This window comes from Pan troglodytes, chromosome 20, assembly GCF_028858775.2.
Source record: "Pan troglodytes isolate AG18354 chromosome 20, NHGRI_mPanTro3-v2.0_pri, whole genome shotgun sequence".
In the NCBI taxonomy this organism is placed as follows: Eukaryota; Metazoa; Chordata; class Mammalia; order Primates; family Hominidae; genus Pan; species Pan troglodytes.
Genome location: NC_072418.2, coordinates 15478860 through 15496155, shown reverse-complemented (window position 1 = coordinate 15496155; position 17296 = coordinate 15478860). Strand labels below are relative to the sequence as shown.

Here is a 17296-nt window from a genome sequence, read left to right as displayed (position 1 = left end):
GCGCAGTGGACCCGACCGCTCCGCTCGTCCGCTCCCTCCCCCGCGCCGTGCACGTCTTGGTTCGGGCCGGGCATAAAAGGCTTCGCGGCCCAGGGCTCACTTGGCGCTGAGAACGCGGGTCCACGCGTGTGATCGTCCGTGCGTCTAGCCTTTGCCCACGCAGGTATGAACACCCGGAGTGCACCTGACGGGAGGACCCCCTTCAGGCTGCTTTGGCCCGATCCTGACTTTAGTGCTGGCCGCCTTTGCTTTCCATCCGCTATAGTGGCCTCCTTTGTCCTTGCGGGGGAAACCGAGGCCACAGCCTTGCAGCGCAGGCCGGATCGCCCGAATCCCCGCCCCCTGCTCGTGCGGGCCTCACTGTCTCCTTTTGGGCTGGGGGCTTGCGACACCGCCCTCCGGCCGACTCGCTCGTGGGGTGCTGGTGGCAGTGGCTGGGTCACTCGTGCTCTGGTCAGGAGAGCGGGTCTCCGGCAGCCTCCGGGCCTCGTAGACCGGGTACCCGGGAGGGTGAGGGTTAGTGCTGTCGCCTCCGCCGTGCTGACTCAGTCACAGGGCCCAGCACGCAGCGCGACCTTGGGTTGGGAGGACAAAGTGTCTTCCCGGGCGCACTGACCGGGCGGGGGTCTCAGCTTTCAGTCATGGCCTCCGGTAACGCGCGCATCGGAAAGCCAGCCCCTGACTTCAAGGCCACAGCGGTGGTTGATGGCGCCTTCAAAGAGGTGAAGCTGTCGGACTACAAAGGTGAGCGCCGCCCGGAGGGGGCCCAGGTAGAAGCGGGGCCGTGCATGAGAGAAGCTGGGCCCTAACTCCTCTGTGTCCCTCCTCCCCAGGGAAGTACGTGGTCCTCTTTTTCTACCCTCTGGACTTCACTTTTGTGTGCCCCACCGAGATCATCGCGTTCAGCAACCGTGCCGAGGACTTCCGCAAGCTGGGCTGTGAAGTGCTGGGCGTCTCGGTGGACTCTCAGTTCACCCACCTGGCTTGGTATGAGCAGGGGCCAAAGAGGGAGGTTGCAGCTAAGCTCACACCCTCGGGTCCCAGCTGTGTGGCTTCGTGGCCATTGCTCAACCTCTGGAACCTGCGTTTCCCCATCGTGAAAATAATGGAAACATCTCCGCCCAAGTCTTTAAGGATGATGACAGTAATTAGCATTTGACAACTAGTTGCCTGGCATATAGAGTTGCAGATGCAACTCAGATGCAACTCTATCTACTCTATCTACTTAGTTCCCAGGAGGGAGGCTGTGCTGCCCTATTTCATGAAGATGGAAACTCCAGTTCACCGAAGTGAAGGGCTGTACCCCATGACACAGCTAGAGGAGGATGGGGACTCTTAACACGGGCTCTCTGCTGGGTGATGCTGCAAGTTACAAGCACATGTGAAGCCACTTAGCTGGAGCTGTGCCTCTCAAACTCAGTCTTCCCAGCCGTGGGGATACAGTCCTTGCACCCAACCCAGGGTGGGGTGGGTGAGGCTCCCAGCAGCCTACTCTAAAGCCCCTTATCTCTGGCCTCCAGTGCTTATCACATTGGGCCCACAGGGTGAGGACCCTGCTGTGCCAGGCATCCTGAGGCCCCAACTCTGTCTCCCCTACTCCCAGGATCAACACCCCCCGGAAAGAGGGAGGCTTGGGCCCCCTGAACATCCCCCTGCTTGCTGACGTGACCAGACGCTTGTCTGAGGATTACGGCGTGCTGAAAACAGATGAGGGCATTGCCTACAGGTACTGTGGGACCCTCAGCCCGGCTCAGGGAGCGCCCTGCCCCCCATTCCTGTGATGCTGGGACCACTCCTGTACAATGTCTTCTCTGCCCCCAGCCCTGTGGCTAGCAGCGGGTGGTTGGTAGTCCCTTCCTTGTCTCTGGCAGTGGGAGCTACCAGCTCCTCACTGGGAACCCTGATGTCTTCAGGGGCCTCTTTATCATCGATGGCAAGGGTGTCCTTCGCCAGATCACTGTTAATGATTTGCCTGTGGGACGCTCCGTGGATGAGGCTCTGCGGCTGGTCCAGGCCTTCCAGTACACAGACGAGCATGGGGAAGGTGAGCAGATACACACAGGACACATGGGTACATACTGAGCGCCTCCGTCACTCATGCAAACATTCACTGCCTGTCCTCTTACCTGTCCAGATGGGTGTTAGGGCCCCAAAGAAGATTCAGCTCAGGGCTTTGTCTGCAGGATGTTTCTAATGTGGTAGGAGACAAATAATGCCTGACATTCAACCAAGGTGGACAAAGGGGCTGGGCTCAGTGGCTTACGGTTGTAATGCCAGCACTTTGGGAAGCTGTGGCAGGTGGATCACCTGAGGTCAGGAGTTCGAGACCAGCCTGACCAACATGGTGAAACCCCGTCTCCACTAAGAACACAAAAAATTAGCTGGGCGTGGTGGCGCACACTTGTAATCCCAGCTACTTGAGAGACTGAGGCAGGAGTTCGCTTGAACCCAGGAGGCAGAGGTTGCAGTGAGCTGAGATCGCACCATTGTACTCCAGCTTGGGCAACAGAGCAAAACTCAGTCTCAAAAAAAAAAAAAAAAAATTAGCTTGGTTTGTGAAGCATGCCTATAGTCCCAGCTACTCAGGAGGCTGAGGCTGGAGGATCACTTGAGCCTGGGAGGTCAAGGCTGCAGTAAGCTGTGATCGCACCACTGCACTCCAGCCTGGGCGCCAGTGTGAGACTCCATCTCAAAAACAACAACAACAAAAAAGCCTGTAGGGGTGGGGCAGAGGGACAAAGATGGGATTAAAGGAGCCAAAAAGACAGGAAGATGCTGTGTCTCATGCCTGTAGATAGTTCCACCTACTCTGGAGAGTGAGGCAGAAGATTGCTTAGGCCCAGGAATTTGAGTCGAGCCTAGGCAACATAGCAATACCCCATCTCTTTTTTTTTTTTTTTTTTTTAAGAGATGGGGTATTGGTCAAAAAAAAAAAAAAAAAAAAAGAGGCCAGATGCAGTGGCTCACACCTGTAATCCCAGCATTTTGGGAGGCCTAGGCGGGTGGATCACCTGAGGTCGGGAGTTCGAGACTAGCTTGACCGACATGGAGAAACCCCATCTCTACTAAAAATACAAAATTAGCCCAGCCTGGTGGTGCATGCCTGTAATCCCCGCTACTTGGGAGGCTGAGGCAAGAGAATCGTTTGAAGCTGAGAGGCGGAGGTTGCAGTGAGCTGAGATAGCGCCATTGCACTCCAGCCTGGGCAACAGAGCAAGACTTCATCTTAAAAAAAAAAAGAAAAGAAAAAAAGAAGAAAAAGGAGAGCTGGGTGGCAAAAAGAAATTGAAGAATTAAGAGTACGAAAAACACCAGCTAGAAAATACTGAACTTGGCCAGGTGTAGTGGCTCACGCCTGTAATCCTAGCACTTTGGGAGGCCAAGGTGGGTGGATCACCTGAAGTCAGGAGTTCGAGATCAGCCTGACCAATATGGTGAAACCCTGTCTCTGCTAAAAGTACCAAAAAATTAGCAGGGTGTGGTGGCGGGCACTTGTAGTCCCAGCTACTCAGGAGGCTAAGGCAGGAGAATCACTTGAACCCGGGAGGCAGAGGTTGCAGTGAGCCGAGATCACGCCATTGCACTCCAGCCTGGGCAACAGAGCAGGACTCTGTCTCAAAAAAAAAAAAAAGAAAGAAAAAAGAAGAAAAGAAAAAGAGAAACTACTGAACTTGGCTAGGCATGGTGGCTCACACCTGTAATCCCAGCACTTTGGGAGGCCAAGACGGGCAGATGACTTGAGGTCAGGAGTTCAAGACAAGCGTGACTAACATGGTCTCTACCAAAAATACAAAAATTAGCCAGGCGTGGTGGTGCACCCCTGTAATTCCAGCTACTTGGGAGTCTGGGGCATGAGAATCCCTTGAACCCAGGAGGGAGAGGTTGCATGAGCTCAGATCATGCTACTGTACTTCAGCCTGGGCAACAGAGCAAGACTCTGTCTCAAAAAAAAAAAGAAAAAGAAAAAGAAAAAATACTGAACTGGGCTTGGAGGGCTTATCTTAATATCCACATTCCTGGTCCTGGACCACTTGCTTCCAGCATTTTCTTCTGCAACACAGGCCCTTGCTTTGCTTCACCTTGAACCTGGGGCTGTAGCCTTCATGTGCATCCTTGTGTCTTCCCACAGTTTGTCCCGCTGGCTGGAAGCCTGGCAGTGACACGATTAAGCCCAACGTGGATGACAGCAAGGAATATTTCTCCAAACACAATTAGGCTGGCTAACGGATAGTGAGCTTGTGCCCCTGCCTAGATGCCTGTGCTGGGTGTCCACCTGTGCCCCCACCTGGGTGCCCTGTGCTGACCCAGGGAAGGCCAGACCTGCCCCTCCAAACTCCACAGTATGGAACCCTGGAGGGCTAGGCCAAGGCCTTCTCATGCCTCCACCTAGGAGCTGAATAGTGACGCCCTCCCCCAAGCCCACCCAGCCGCACACAGGCCTAGAGGTGACCAATAAAGTATTAGGGAAAGGTGTGAGTCTGTTGGTGTGCTCTGTCCTTTCGTCCTCCCCTGCAACCTCCTTCCTTCTTCAGGCTCAGGCTTGGGAAACTGACCCTGTGGTTGCTCATCTTCGCCACACGGTGGCGGTCTTATCACATGCTCAGTGCCTGCTCTTTTCCTGCTTGCGCTCAAGGCGGTTTCGGAGGGGTAGGGTATGCCGTTTGTCCCTTGCAAATCCCAGGATGCCCTACATCCAGAAATCTGGCCATTCAAGGCAAAGCCCACATTTTGTCACCAGCCAGCCTGGGTTCAAATGCCGTTTAAGAGTTGTGATCGTCTCTGGGTCTCTTCAGCAGTAAAATGGGACTGCAAACCCAGATCACCATGCACGTGGTAAAATTTGTAGGAGATAAGTTATGTGAAGCTCGGGGCTAAGGCCCCTGTGTAGGGCCCAGTTCCTAGTTCCTAAGACGGCTTCCTCGAGCTGAAAGGAACCCAGCCCAATGTAGTCTTATGGGGAAGAGGGTGGGGACCCAGTCTTAAGAGCAGAACCAAGAATGAGAGCCTGAGCTACGTGCAGAGTGCAGAGTCCCTGCTGTGAGCTCTGCCCCACCCCAGGCTGGAAAGGTTGCCTGTCTGCCCCTGGGGTGGGAGGGTGGCAGTTAGGCTAGAAGGCAGGTATTAGCAGCAAGGCAGGGTTCCCAGGGGTGCAGTTTAATATTGTGTGCGTTCAGGAAAGTAGTTTTGCTACTCTATACCCCAATTTCCTCCTACAGAACAGGGCTAATATGCTCATTTAATCCACAGATCCACTATTAATGCTGGTACCCACCTAATACCCTCTAAGGGTCACTCATCTCCCTTGGAATTTAATCTACACTCCTCCCCAAGGCCCCTGCTCAGTCTCCCTTGACATCTGCCCTGTTGTGGTTCACTCCATTCCAGACAGGCTGGCTTCCTGGTGTTCTTTCACAGGCTCACCTGGCTACATGAATTTTGCCATTTAAGAGCTGCTCCCAAGGCCGGGCGCAGTGGCTCACGCCTGTAATCCCAGCATTTTGGGAGGCCAAGATGGGCGGATCACGAGGTCAGGACATCGAGACCATCCTGGCTAATACGGTGAAACCCCGTCTCTACTAAAAATACAAAAAATTAGCCAGGCATGTTGGCGGGCGCCTGTAGTCCCAGCTTCTTGGGAGGCTGAGGCAGGAAAATGGCGTGAACCTGGGAGGCAGAGCTTGCAGTGAGCCGAGATCGTGCCACTGCACTCTAGCCTGGGCAAGAGAGCAAGACTCCGTCTCAAAAAAAAAAAAAAATAGCTGCTCCCAGTTGAGCGGGGTGGCTCATGCCTGTAATCCCAGCACTTTGGGAGGCCTAGGCAGGCGGATCACCTGAGGTCAGGGGTTCGAGACCAGCCTGGCCAACATGGTGAAACCCTGTTTCTACTAAAAATACAAAAATTAGCCTGGCATGGTGATGCACGCCTGTAGACCCAGCTACTTGGGAGGCCAAGCAGGAGAATCGCTTGAATCCTGTGGGTGGAGGTTGCGGTAAACTGAGATCGAGCCACTGCACTCCAGCCTGCCTGGGTGACAGAGGGAGACTCCATCTAAAAAACACAAACAAACAAAAAACTGTTACCTCTGATGCTGTTGTTACCCAGGATTTTCTCAGGACCCCACTTCTTCAAATCTGTTGAAAAGCCATGGCCAGGCACGATGGCTCACGCCTGTAATCCCAGCATTTTGGAGGCCGAGGCTGGCAGATGACCTCAGGTCAGGAGTTCAAGACCAGCCTGGCCAACGTGCTGAAACCCAGTCTCTACTAAAGATACAAAATTAGCTGGGCATGGTGGCAGCCACCTATAATCGTAGCTACTTGGGAGGCTGAGGCAGGAAAATCGCCTGAACCCGAAAGGCAGAGGTTGCAGTGAACCAAGATCGCACCACTGCACTCCAGTCTGAGTGACAGAGCAAGAATCCGTCTCAAAAAAAAAAAAAAAAAAAAAAAAAGTCACTGCAGGAGAAGCGCAGTGGCTCACGCCTGGAATCCCAGTGCTTTGAAAGGCCAAGGCGGGAGGACTGTTTGACCCAGCAGTTCCAGACCAGCCAGGGCAACATAGCAGACCCCATCTCTACAAAAATAAACAAAATTAGCCAGGCATAGTGGTGTATGCCTGTAGCTCTAGCTAGTTGGGAAGTTGAAGTGGGAGGCTTGCTTGAGCACAGAAGGTCTAGGCTGCAGTTAGCTATGATTGCACCACTGCGCTCCAACCTGAGCAACAGGACAAAGACCCGTCTCTAAAATATAAAAAAGAAAAAGTCACCCTATTAAAGGTCCATGTTCCCACTCCATTCTGCAAAGCATCTTTCCTCCCTGCCCCATCATTGCCACCTTGACCTTTTTTTTTTGTTTTAGTTTGTTTTTTTCCTCTTACTAGCACTTACCACCACCCCCAAAGAACCATGTTTGCTTGTTTATTTATTGTCTTGTCTGGAGTGGTCCAGGCTGTGTCTCCAGGGTCTAGTTGTTCTAGGTATTGTACAAATGAATTGATGAAGTGTCTGTTCCACTCACCCTACTGCCTGTCTGGTTTCTCTACCTGTTTTTCTCCACTGCTCTGGGGGCTTCCAACCCCGAAGCCGGCCAGACTCCCTCTAGGCGTGCCAGCAGCACCAACACCCCCACCCCCACCTCCACGTGTCCCAGCTGCGCGGGAGGGAGCCCAGCGCGAGGGCGGTGGCGGCGCCCAGCGGCCCGAGCAGCCGCCCCGGCAGGACCAGACCTGGCAGTCGCCCCGCTCCTGGCCTGGCACCCGTGAGGGGAAACTGGCAGGCGGGCGCCGCCCTTCCTGGAGGGGGTGGGGGTAGAGGGGACGGCGTCGGCAAAGCCGCCGAGGCAGCAGCAACCCTCCGCCCCGGTCAGGTCAGACGGAGGGGGCGTGGGCGCGGCGGGGCCTAGGCGCCAGTGTCTTGAAGGTGGCACAGGGGTGGCTCCCGGGGCCCAGGAGCGCTGCCCGCCCACCGCGGGCGCTCTGGACCCAGGCCTGGGGCTTTCCGTGCCCGGGCAGCCGCCTGCCCGGGAAAATCCCGGCCCCCTTCCCGGCGCCGCGGCCCTGCCCGGCAGAGCGGGGGAGGGGATTCCCGGAATCTGCCCAGAGACCGCGGTCGCGTCACTGGGCAGAATCGGTCCTTGTATGGGCAGCGCTTCCGCTGCGTCAGCGGGGAAAGCCCCGGCGCGCGCGGCTGGGCGGGGACGCGCCTGCGCACTCCAAGTCTCGCCGGAGCGCCCTGCCTTCAGCTCCTGGGTCCCTGGACCGCGTCCCGCGCCCCAACCATCCAACCCTGGAGATCTGGGGACGCGGGAAGGGTGGGACTCCTGGGCTGGGACCACAAGATGCCTGCGCCGAACCGACGAGGGGGACACATACAGGACCGAGCCACCAACAGCACTGAGCTGGGGGCAAACCAGTGCTTTTTTTTTTCCCTCCGCCCTCCCAGCTTGGAAAAAAAGACAACAGAAATTAATAAAGAACCAATTTTTTTTTTTACTTAAATAGATTCAATAAAAAGAACAAACACACACAAACACAAACACGTCTTAAAATAAACTCTTTAGAGACTAAGTGCGTGTTTCTTTTCCACAGTACGGTGCAGAGAGGGGAGGGCAGGGGGCGGGGGTCCCCTTCCCAATGTCCCCGCGGGCTTGAGTACCAGGCGGCGGGGCCAGCTCCGCCGCGATCGCCCCCTCTTCCCCTCCCTGTTAAATACACAAATATATTATATTCAATATGAATCGAGTCTGTTTCCAGCAGAAAAAAAACATACAAAAAAAAGTGGAAGGGGGGGCTTGTAAACGTCGAGGTGGAAGGACTGGGCGCAGGGCAGGAGGGCCGGAGTCCAGTGTGGTTTGCGGCGCCCCTAGGTCCCAGGGTGGGTGCCCACCGCCTGCTCCCTGGACCCCAGTGGGAGGCGTGCGCCCAGCCGTCCAAGCGAGGGGGTGTCCGTAAAGGGGCAGGGGACGTTCAGAAGGCGTGTCCCTTGACCCCAAGCAGCAGCTGACAGCCGTTGCTGACGTGGGTCATGACCTTCTGTTTGAGCTGGGCCACCTGCTCCCGGAGGAGGCCGGCGGTACTCGACAGCCCCGCGTTCTCGGCCTTGAGCGTCTTCACCTTGTCCTCCAGGCGCGCGATGCGCTCCAGCTTCCGCTTCCGGCACTTGGTGGCCGCCAGCCGGTTCCGCAGCCGCTTGCGCTCCACTTTGATGCGCTCTTGGTCTTCCATGTTGATGGGGGACACCGGCGGCGTGGCGTCCCGGCTGCGCGCCTCCGGCACGGTCTGCGGTTCCTCCTTGAAGGTGGAGGCGCCGCGGCCCAAGCCCAGCTGCGCCGGGTGGCCACCGGCGAAGGGCGGCGCGTGTGGGAGGTAGCTGATGGTGGTCGTCGGGTACGAGCTCCCGGTCCCGACGGCAGCCCCGGCGCCTCCCGAGGACGCAGAGGCTGGGGAGTAGCTGCTGAGGTTGGTGTAAACGGGAGGTGGCTCCGGGCCGGCGTAGACGCCCCCGGGCCCAGCCGGGGGCCCCCCGGTAGCGCCCAGGGACACGTTGGGGGGTGTCACGTGGTTCATCTTGTGCAGATCGTCCAGGGCTTTGACAAAGCCGTCGGCGAAGCCCTCCTGCTCCTCGGTGACGCCGCCCCCTGCGCCCCCTGCACCTCCACCGCTGCCACCCCCGCGGGGGTAAAAGTACTGTCCCGGGGGTGTAGGCGTCGTCGTGATCACGCCGTTGCTGTTGGGGACAATCAGGCGTTCCAGCTCCGAAGAGGCGAGCTTGAGAGACGCGCCGGTGTCCGAGCCCTGACCAGAAAAGTAGCTGCCGCCACCGCCGCCCTCTGGGCCGGGTCCGCGAGCCCCAGGCGCTTTGAGACTCCGGTAGGGGTCGGCCAGGTTGACCGCCAGGCTCGGTTTCAGGAGTTTGTAGTCGTGTAGAGAGAGGCCACCAGGGGCCCGGCCGTATCCCGTAGTTGTGTATGAGTCGTCGTGGTAGAAGGGCTGTTCCATTTTAGTGCACATCCGGGCGGCCCAGGCGGTCTGGGGAGGGTCCCTGCGGGGCCGCCCCGGGCCTCGCTGCAGCGAGCGGCGAGCTCTCCGCTGCGGTGACCGGACTGGGTGCCTGGTCGCGCGTTCTCGGGGGCTGGCGCGGGCGGGTGGCAGCCAGCCGGCAGCTGTGCGCAAAAGCCCTGTCAGGCTTCCCGAGCCCCCGTCGCCCTCTCTGGCGCGATAGCTTTCCTGGCGTCGTTTTCCCCAGCTCCCAGCTCCCTGCTGGCTCCGAGGCTGGCCTGGCCGCTCTCAAGGTCCCAGCCGCTCAGCCTGAGCCACACGCCTTTATACCGCGCTAGTCAGCCACGGAAGTGCGCTCCGATTGGCCGTCGCCGGAGCCGGGCCCCCGCGCCCCCCTCCTCGAGCGTGGGGAAGGGGAGGAGGCGGCTCGCGTCACTGTCAGGAAGCGCGTGTCCTTGTAAACAGCGGCCACGGGCCGGGTGGCTCGGCGGGGCTGCAGGGGGAGGGGCTCAAAGGACCTCGGGGTACGCATGGAAGGAGGTGCTGGGGGGCCCAGGCACATGAGTGAGGGGTTTCAGGGAGGAGGATGATTTCCCTGGAGTCCACTGGGACAAATACCAGGACCTGGTACGCAGCAAGTGGGGTGAGGGTCCCAGTATGTGCGAAGAAACCCCTGCGGTACCCAGAATACGAGAGGGGTAGGAGGACTGACAATCCATTGGGAGACCCCAAAAAGCAGAAATGAGGGTTAAGCACTGTAAATCGGGAGGGTTAAGGAGACACCTGACCCAGGAATTGACTGGGGGTCCCGGGCTCAGAAGGATGCGGGACTGGAATTTTCACAGGACGGAGGAGGGGAGAGATCAAAAGGGGTGAGTGGGTGGAGCTGCATGACCCATTAAATTGCAAGAAATGAGTAGGGGTCCAGGAGCTCATGGGAGGGTCTGAGGGCTCTCCCGTAAGCGGGAAGGAGGAATTAGGGGAAGTCTACATATGCAGAAAGCTAGTAAGCGGCCTGGGGTACACTGAGGCAGGTAAAATATGCCAGGTAGAAGATGGAGACATGTCTGCCAGAAATTGGGGACCACTGGGGTCATTTGCTAGCCCGGATGAAGAAGAGAGTTAGAAGGGGCCGGACACATCTTCGGAGCAGAGAAGACAATAAGAGTGTACTCAGTTGACATGTGAGGAGGGGGCCTTGAGGGTCCCGCGCACCAGGACTGCTGGATCTTCCACGACTGCTGCTCCCCCTCGATGGTGACCTCTTAGTCATCTGTATTCTCTGTCCCCCTCCTAAAACCCTCCCCTATTGACCCTGGGCTTTGCCCAACACCGTGTCGGCTCCTAGAGCCTGGACCCAGCCCGACGGCTGGGGCGCGGTCGCCCAACCCCACTCCCTTCCTTAGAAACAGGCTGGGGAAAGAGCGCAGAGGCAGGAAGTGTGGCAACAGCCCCGGGGGAAGGAGCCCGGCCCTGTCTCCGTCACTCGGATCCTACGGGACCGTGCGCCCCGCCCTGGGTCCCGCCGCATCCTGCGCCTCGGAAGAGGAACCTGGGCGTGCGAGCCCCCGCGGAGGCCCGGGTGCTTGGAGCCCGCCCAGCCGCAGCAGCCTCCAGCCACCATCCTCTCCCCTCAAGCAATGGTTCCGCCCGCGGCGCCTGCAGGGGACCGCGGAGGCAGGCGGCATGGGGACTGTTCCATTGGCCCGACGGCGGGGGACGCAGCCGAGGAGAGGGGCCTGGTCGCCATGGCAACAGGCGGGAGTCCGCGGGCAGGACTGAGGGCGGGCTGGCCCCCGAAGTCTCTCCCCGCCGCCCATATTAGGGCACAGGAAGAGGTGGGACCAGCGCTGTCCTGGGGCCCGAGCCAGAAGTGGGGAACCCGACTATCTGCCAGGTCCCAGGGCGCGCCTGGGCCCCCAGACTGCTAGTCCCGACCAGCCCCGACCGCCGCCCCCGGGGCCCCCACGGCCGCCTGGCCCGGCCCCGCCCCACCCCGCCGCTCTGGGGCTGCGTCCTGCCAGGCCCGGCCTGGCCCAACCCAGCCCGGCAGGTCCCCGCCTGCCCGCGGGTCTGGGTCGGACTTCGCCCCCGGCCCGACGGGGCGCGGAGAGGGCGGGCCGATGCCTCGAGGCGCCCCCGGCGCCTGGGCGGGCTGGAACGGCAGCTGCCTCCTCCCTCGGGTGGGGTGCCCTTCCCTTCTGCCAGGAGATCTGGAGCTCCGTCCCCAACACCCCGCACTCACTCATGTGAGTCAGGGGCCCCACTCTCGTTTTAGTCTGCAGGTCCCATCCTACTATCATCCAGAATACCTAGAGTTGCCCCCCTCCTTCCCTAGAGTAGCTCTGTCATCTGAGAGCTTCCTTCCCCGAGTCAGAGAAGACCTGAAAATCTAAGGGGAGAATATGAGGGAACCCAGAGCCCCTTCCCGGGAAGGGCTGCGGCGAGGTGCAGACGGTCAGGCTTCCAGTTAGACTTAAGGTGGGACTTCCGAGCAGTTAGTGTGTGAACCCACTAGACCAAGAGGTGAGAAGCCTAGTGTCTCTGTCTCTCTCTCTCTCTCTCTCTCTCTCTCTCTCTGTCTGTCTCTCTCTCTCTCTCTCAGCTTCCCAGGCCTCTGTCTTCTGGAGGATGAAGAGAGCCTCTCTCTTCTTTAGGGTAGAAAGAGGCTAAGGGATAGGGGTTAAACAGCCATTCTGGGGCAGCCTAGATCTCACCAAGTGTGGGAAAGAGAAGGAAAACGAAAGAGGCGAAAAAGAAACTGAGCTATGTGGGGGCAGGGGGAAGTCCAGCAGTGCAGTGGCCTTGCTGGAGGAAGGTCCCAGCAGAAGCTGGGGGCGTCCCGTCCTTGGAGGGTCCCTGTGACCCCTAAATGCCCCCTCCCTTCTTCCCCTTGCTTGAATGGCTCCCCTCCCCCTCCCCAGGCTCAAGGGAGATTCCGGAGGCCTGTGAGTCTGGCAGGCACGCTGCCAGGCCTGTGTCTCCCGCCCAGGCTAATAACTGCAGCTGACATCTGGCCGGGCCCCGCGGGGGCGCAGCGGGCAGCGTTGGGGTGTTGGGCAGGGCAGGCCAGAGGGCAGCACCTTGGGAAGCTAACTTGCAGGTCCCAAAAGCCAGGAGGCCACAGTAATTCAGCCCTGGCCAGGGCTGAGGCTGGCCATGCCAGAGGGAGTCCTAGAGAGAGGTGAGGCCATCCCAGACAGAGTCCATCCCAGGAAGAGGGCAAGGAACAGTGGGTGTATGGGGGCAGGGGGGCAGGGCAGGGGGGCAGGGCAGGGAGAGATGCCCAGAGAGACAAATGGGTTCAAGGTTAGCGTCACGCAGACAGACAGTGAGACTCAGAAACACTTAAGATAGATAGGCTGAGAAATAATAATTATTATTTTAATAGCCAACACTTACATGGCTCTTACTGTGGGCTAGGCACTCTTCTAAGTGGTTAACATAAAATAAGTCATCGACTGCTTCCAACAATCCAGCAAAATGCATGTTATTTGTATCCCCATGTAACAGATGAGAAACTGAGCCACAGGAGATTAAGGAACTTGTCTGGTGTCCAACAGCTAGAAGCACTAGAGTTGAGATATAATCCAAGCTGTCTGGCTTCAGAGCATTAGCCACTGTGTTGTGAATAATGACAACCAGAGAAGCATGTATGCAGTACCAGCTGCAGGCCGTCTCATGAAGGGTCTCTTTTTTTGGTGTTTTGTTTGTTTGTTTGTTTTTTGAGATGGAGTCTTGCTCTGTCGCCCAGGCTGGAGTGCAATGGCATGATGTTGGCTCACTGCAACCTCCGCCTCCTGGGTTCAAGCGATTCTCCTGCCTCAGCCTCCTGAGTAGCTGGGATTATAGGCGCATGCCACCATGCCCAGCTAATTTTTGTATTTTTAGTACAGACAGGGTTTCACCATATTGGTCAGGCTGGTCTCGAACTCCTGACCTTGTGATCAGCCCGCCTGAGTCTCCCAAAGTACTGAGATTACAGGCGTGGGCCACCATGCCCGGCCCTTTTTTTGTTTTTTTAAAGAGAACCTCACTTTGGCCAAACACAGTGGCTCACGTCTATAATCTCAGCACTTTGGGAGGCCGAGGGGGAGGATCACTTGAGCCCAGGAGTTTTTTTTAATTGTTTGTTTTGTTTTGTTTTTTTTGAGACAAAATATCACTCTGTCGCCCAGGGTGGAGTGCAGTGGCACAATATCAGCTCACTGCAACCTCCACCTCCCAGGTTCAAGCTATTCTTCTGCCTCAGCCTCCCGAATAGTTGGGATTACAGGCGCACGCCACCACGCCAGGCTAATTTTTTGTATTTTTAGTAGAGATGGGGTTTCACCATGTTGGCCAAGCCGGTCTCGAACTCCTGACCTGAAGTTATCTGCCCGCCTCAGCCTCCCAAAGTGCTGGGATTACAGGCATGATCTACCTCGCCCAGCCCTAGCCCAGAAATTTTTGAGACCAGCCTGGGGAACACAGCAAGACCCCCATCTCTACAAAAAAATTTTAAAATTAGCTGAGGTCAGGAGGGTGTGCCTGTAGTTCCAGCTACTCCGAAGGCTGAGGCAGGAGGATCACATGAGCCATGATCTTGACACTGGACTCCAGCCTGGGCAAGAAAACAAGACCATCTCACTCTGTTGCTCAGGCTAGAGTTCAGCTACACAATCATAGCTCGCTGCAGCCCTGAACTCCTGGGTAAAAGCGATCCTCCTGCCTCAGCCTCCAGAGTAACTGGGACTACAAGCACACCACAACTGCTAAGTTTTATTTTTTTATATTTTATCGAGACAGGGTCTCATTCTGTTGCCTAGGCTGGTCTGGAAGTCCTGGCCCCAAGGGATCCTCCCACCTGGGCCTCCCAAAGTGCTGGGATTACAGGTGTGAGCCACCGCACCCCACTGAGGGTCTCCTTTAATTGGGGGAGAAATGTGGTGGGGCACAGAGAGAGGGGCATGGGTCTCTGTGGACAGGCCAGCATGTGGGAGTAGGGTTCCTCCAAGCACTCTGCATGGGTGTTTGAGCACGGGGTGGAGATTGGGCCAGACAGGGAGGGCGGGGGCCCAGCCAAGCTGGTACAGCCGGTTCCAGGCCTCTGCCAGTGTCACCCTTGTGGCCTGGGCACCACCCCCTCAAGCCGCCCCACTGGCGCCAGGCCGGCCCCACGAGGAGGGTGGGAGGACAGCCCCCTCCCCCGCCTGGCCTGAGCGTCCAGACTGGCAGCTGGGTACTGCCCAGGCCCTGGGCTCCAGACCAGCACCTGGCTAAGAAGTCCCTGCGCAGGCTTCCCCAATGCCCCAGGGCCTGGGGCCTAGGGCACAGGATAAGGAGGAAGTTCACCCACCCCCACACACAAGTGTCTTCGGGGCTTTTGGTCTTGGCACGAGGGACTTCTCCTTCTTATAAATAGCCCGGTGACCCCCCTCCCTGCTGGCCCCACTGACCAGTGGGGCCCTCACTAGGAAACTGGGCTGGGGGCTGCCTGTGAGTCAGCCAGTGGGCAGGCCAGGGCGAGAACCCACAAGTCGCAGCACACAGCACCCAGCCTCCCTCCCGTGTCCCTGCCCCTGGGTGTGGATCTGAGGCCCGGCAGGAGCCCTCCCCCAGGAACTCCTGGCCTACCAGCCGCCTCCCTCTCCCACCTCTGTGGTTTGGGGGTCCTTTGCCCCCTCTCCTGGAGAGGAAGCTGCTAGGTTTTCTTGGAAGCAGGAAGGAGAGTCTCTCTCTTTCTCTCTCTCCAGGCTGACATAGTTGGGCATGAGGGGAGTTTCTCAGGAAGCTGCTTCCATCCCTGCCACTGCTGGTGAAGCCTTGGGGGACCTGGGCATCACCAAGACCCTGGGTGACCTCTTTATAGCAGGCCCCCACCCCAGCAGGAGCAGAGGCTGCTGAGCTAGGCCTCCTAGGGGAAGTGGCAAAAGCAAAGAGGGAGGGAAGTGGGGGTGATGTTTGGAGAGAGGAAGTGTCAGGATCTCTGTGGGGCAGAGACAGACTGGGGTGTCCAGTGCCCCCACAGAACCTTGGCAAGGTCCAGGGGGCAAGCGTGTGACTGGCCTATAGGGTGCATGTGAGAGTGTGTGCTGGTCCAACCCTGACACCCAGGCCTGAGAGACAGGAGTAGCCCTCTGCCCGCTTCTGTGCCCAGCCCTGGATGCAAAGGTCTATGTAGGGCTTATCTGTGTAGAGTTCTGTTCCACTCTGTGTGTGTGTGAGCTCTATAGGATGGGTTGCACATGGTCTAGATGTATGTACGTGTAGGTTGTTTCAAAGTTCCTATGGCTAACTTGTGTCGGTGTGTATGTGTGTTTGTGTGTGTGTGTGGTCTGTGGCTGGTCTGTATGTGTGTATACGATCTGTTTGTGTGTGTGTAAAAGAGGTCTGTGGCTGGTCTGTGTGTATACAATCTGTAATGTGCATTTGTGTGTGTGTGAAAAAGAGGTCTGTGGCTGGTCTGTATGTATGTGTGTATACGATGTGTGTGTGTGTGTGTGTGTGAAAAAGAGGTCTGTGGCTGGTTTGTGTTTGGTGTGTGTGTGTGTGGTCTCTGTGTGTGAGGTCTGTGGCTTGTTTCCATGTGTGTGTTCTGTGGCTGATCTGTATGTTGCCTGTTACTGATCTCCGTTTGTATGTGTGCATGTGTGTGTGTGCAAACAGGTTTTGTCATGGTCTCTCTGTGCCGATGTGTTTATGAATGTCCCACTGTGGCCTGTCTGTGCCTCTCTGCACTGGGTGTGACTGTCTGGCCAGACCATGTCTGTGAATGTGTCAGTCTGCCCAGATCTACCCAATCTGTTGCCAGGTCCCACATGTGTGTGTTCTTGGTGAGATGGTGTGTACCTCTAAGGCTTCGGCTTGGTGTCCCTGGGAGCATCTCTGATGTGTGTGCAACAGTGGTGGGCCAGGGTGCCAGGGACTCTCTGCCATACTGTGAACACATCATCTCTGTCCCTAGGTTTGTCTCTCTTGTCTTGTCTCTATCTTCTGAGTTGGAGATCTGGGGTGTGTGTGTGTTGCCTTCTCTTGCGTGTCAGGATCTGATAGTGCATGCCTGTGTCTGCATATCTCTCGTGTGGCTCTCGGGGTGCTGGTGCTGAAGGTGACTGTCTCTCCTATCAGCATGCACATGTTGCCTGCTTGTCTCACATATAGTTCACTCTGTGTCTGTCTTGCCCCTATGTTTCTAGCCTATTGTGTTTGTCTCCATGTGTGTCACACGCCATTGTGTCTGCCTTGCTGTGTGCCTCTCACCTGTCAGTCTCTGTGTGTTTGTGTCTATCATGCTTATGTGCTGGGTTGATTTATCCCCGCCGCACACGGCCTGCCTGCGTATTTTTGACCAGTGGATGCATTCATGTGTTTGACGGTGTGTGTCTCTTGCTTGAGGGTCTGGTCTGTCACTGTGTCCATGTGTGACAGTCATTGCTGGATCATCTTGCCCAGCTGTATGTCTGACCCTGTCTGTGTGTCCCTGGCTGGCAGTCTCTCTGTGGCCAAGGTGACAGGGGTTTGTGTGTCTGGACTGGCTCTCTCGGGGTGACTGTGTGTGTACATTCCTACAGCCCCCCGCCCGCCCCCTGTCTGGTCACCCTGGGGCATGTTTACTCTGCCCCCAGTCAATGTCTGCCCTGCCCCGGGAGGGGCTGACCCTCCTCCGTCTGTCCAGCCAGCAGTCCACAGGATGTTCCCGAGACACAGTCTCCATCCGACGTCCCCTCCCTCGGGCCACCCGCGGGTCAGGACCCAGGCGTCCAGGGCGGCGGGGGTGGGGCTGCAGCGTGGGGGGGCCCTGTCAGGGCACTGGAATGA

General features: G+C 57.5%; 2 protein-coding genes across 2 annotated transcripts; one reads left to right on the top strand and one right to left on the bottom strand.

Annotated features, from left to right (window-relative positions):
- Nucleotides 1-13: 13 nt before the first annotated feature.
- On the top strand, nucleotides 14-4473 carry PRDX2 (peroxiredoxin 2). Its single transcript, XM_016935195.3, has 6 exons — nucleotides 14-163; nucleotides 633-744; nucleotides 834-987; nucleotides 1604-1726; nucleotides 1914-2044; nucleotides 4130-4473. The coding sequence occupies exons 2-6, from the start codon at nucleotides 642-644 to the stop codon at nucleotides 4213-4215; spliced, it is 597 nt and encodes a 198-aa protein (XP_016790684.1). The 5' UTR covers nucleotides 14-163; nucleotides 633-641; the 3' UTR covers nucleotides 4216-4473.
- A 3490-nt stretch (nucleotides 4474-7963) lies between these two features.
- On the bottom strand, nucleotides 7964-11211 carry JUNB (JunB proto-oncogene, AP-1 transcription factor subunit). Its single transcript, XM_524126.8, has one exon. It carries the CDS (start codon nucleotides 9506-9508, stop codon nucleotides 8465-8467), a length of 1044 nt encoding a protein of 347 aa, XP_524126.2. The 5' UTR covers nucleotides 9509-11211; the 3' UTR covers nucleotides 7964-8464.
- Between the last annotated feature and the right edge of the window lie 6085 nt (nucleotides 11212-17296).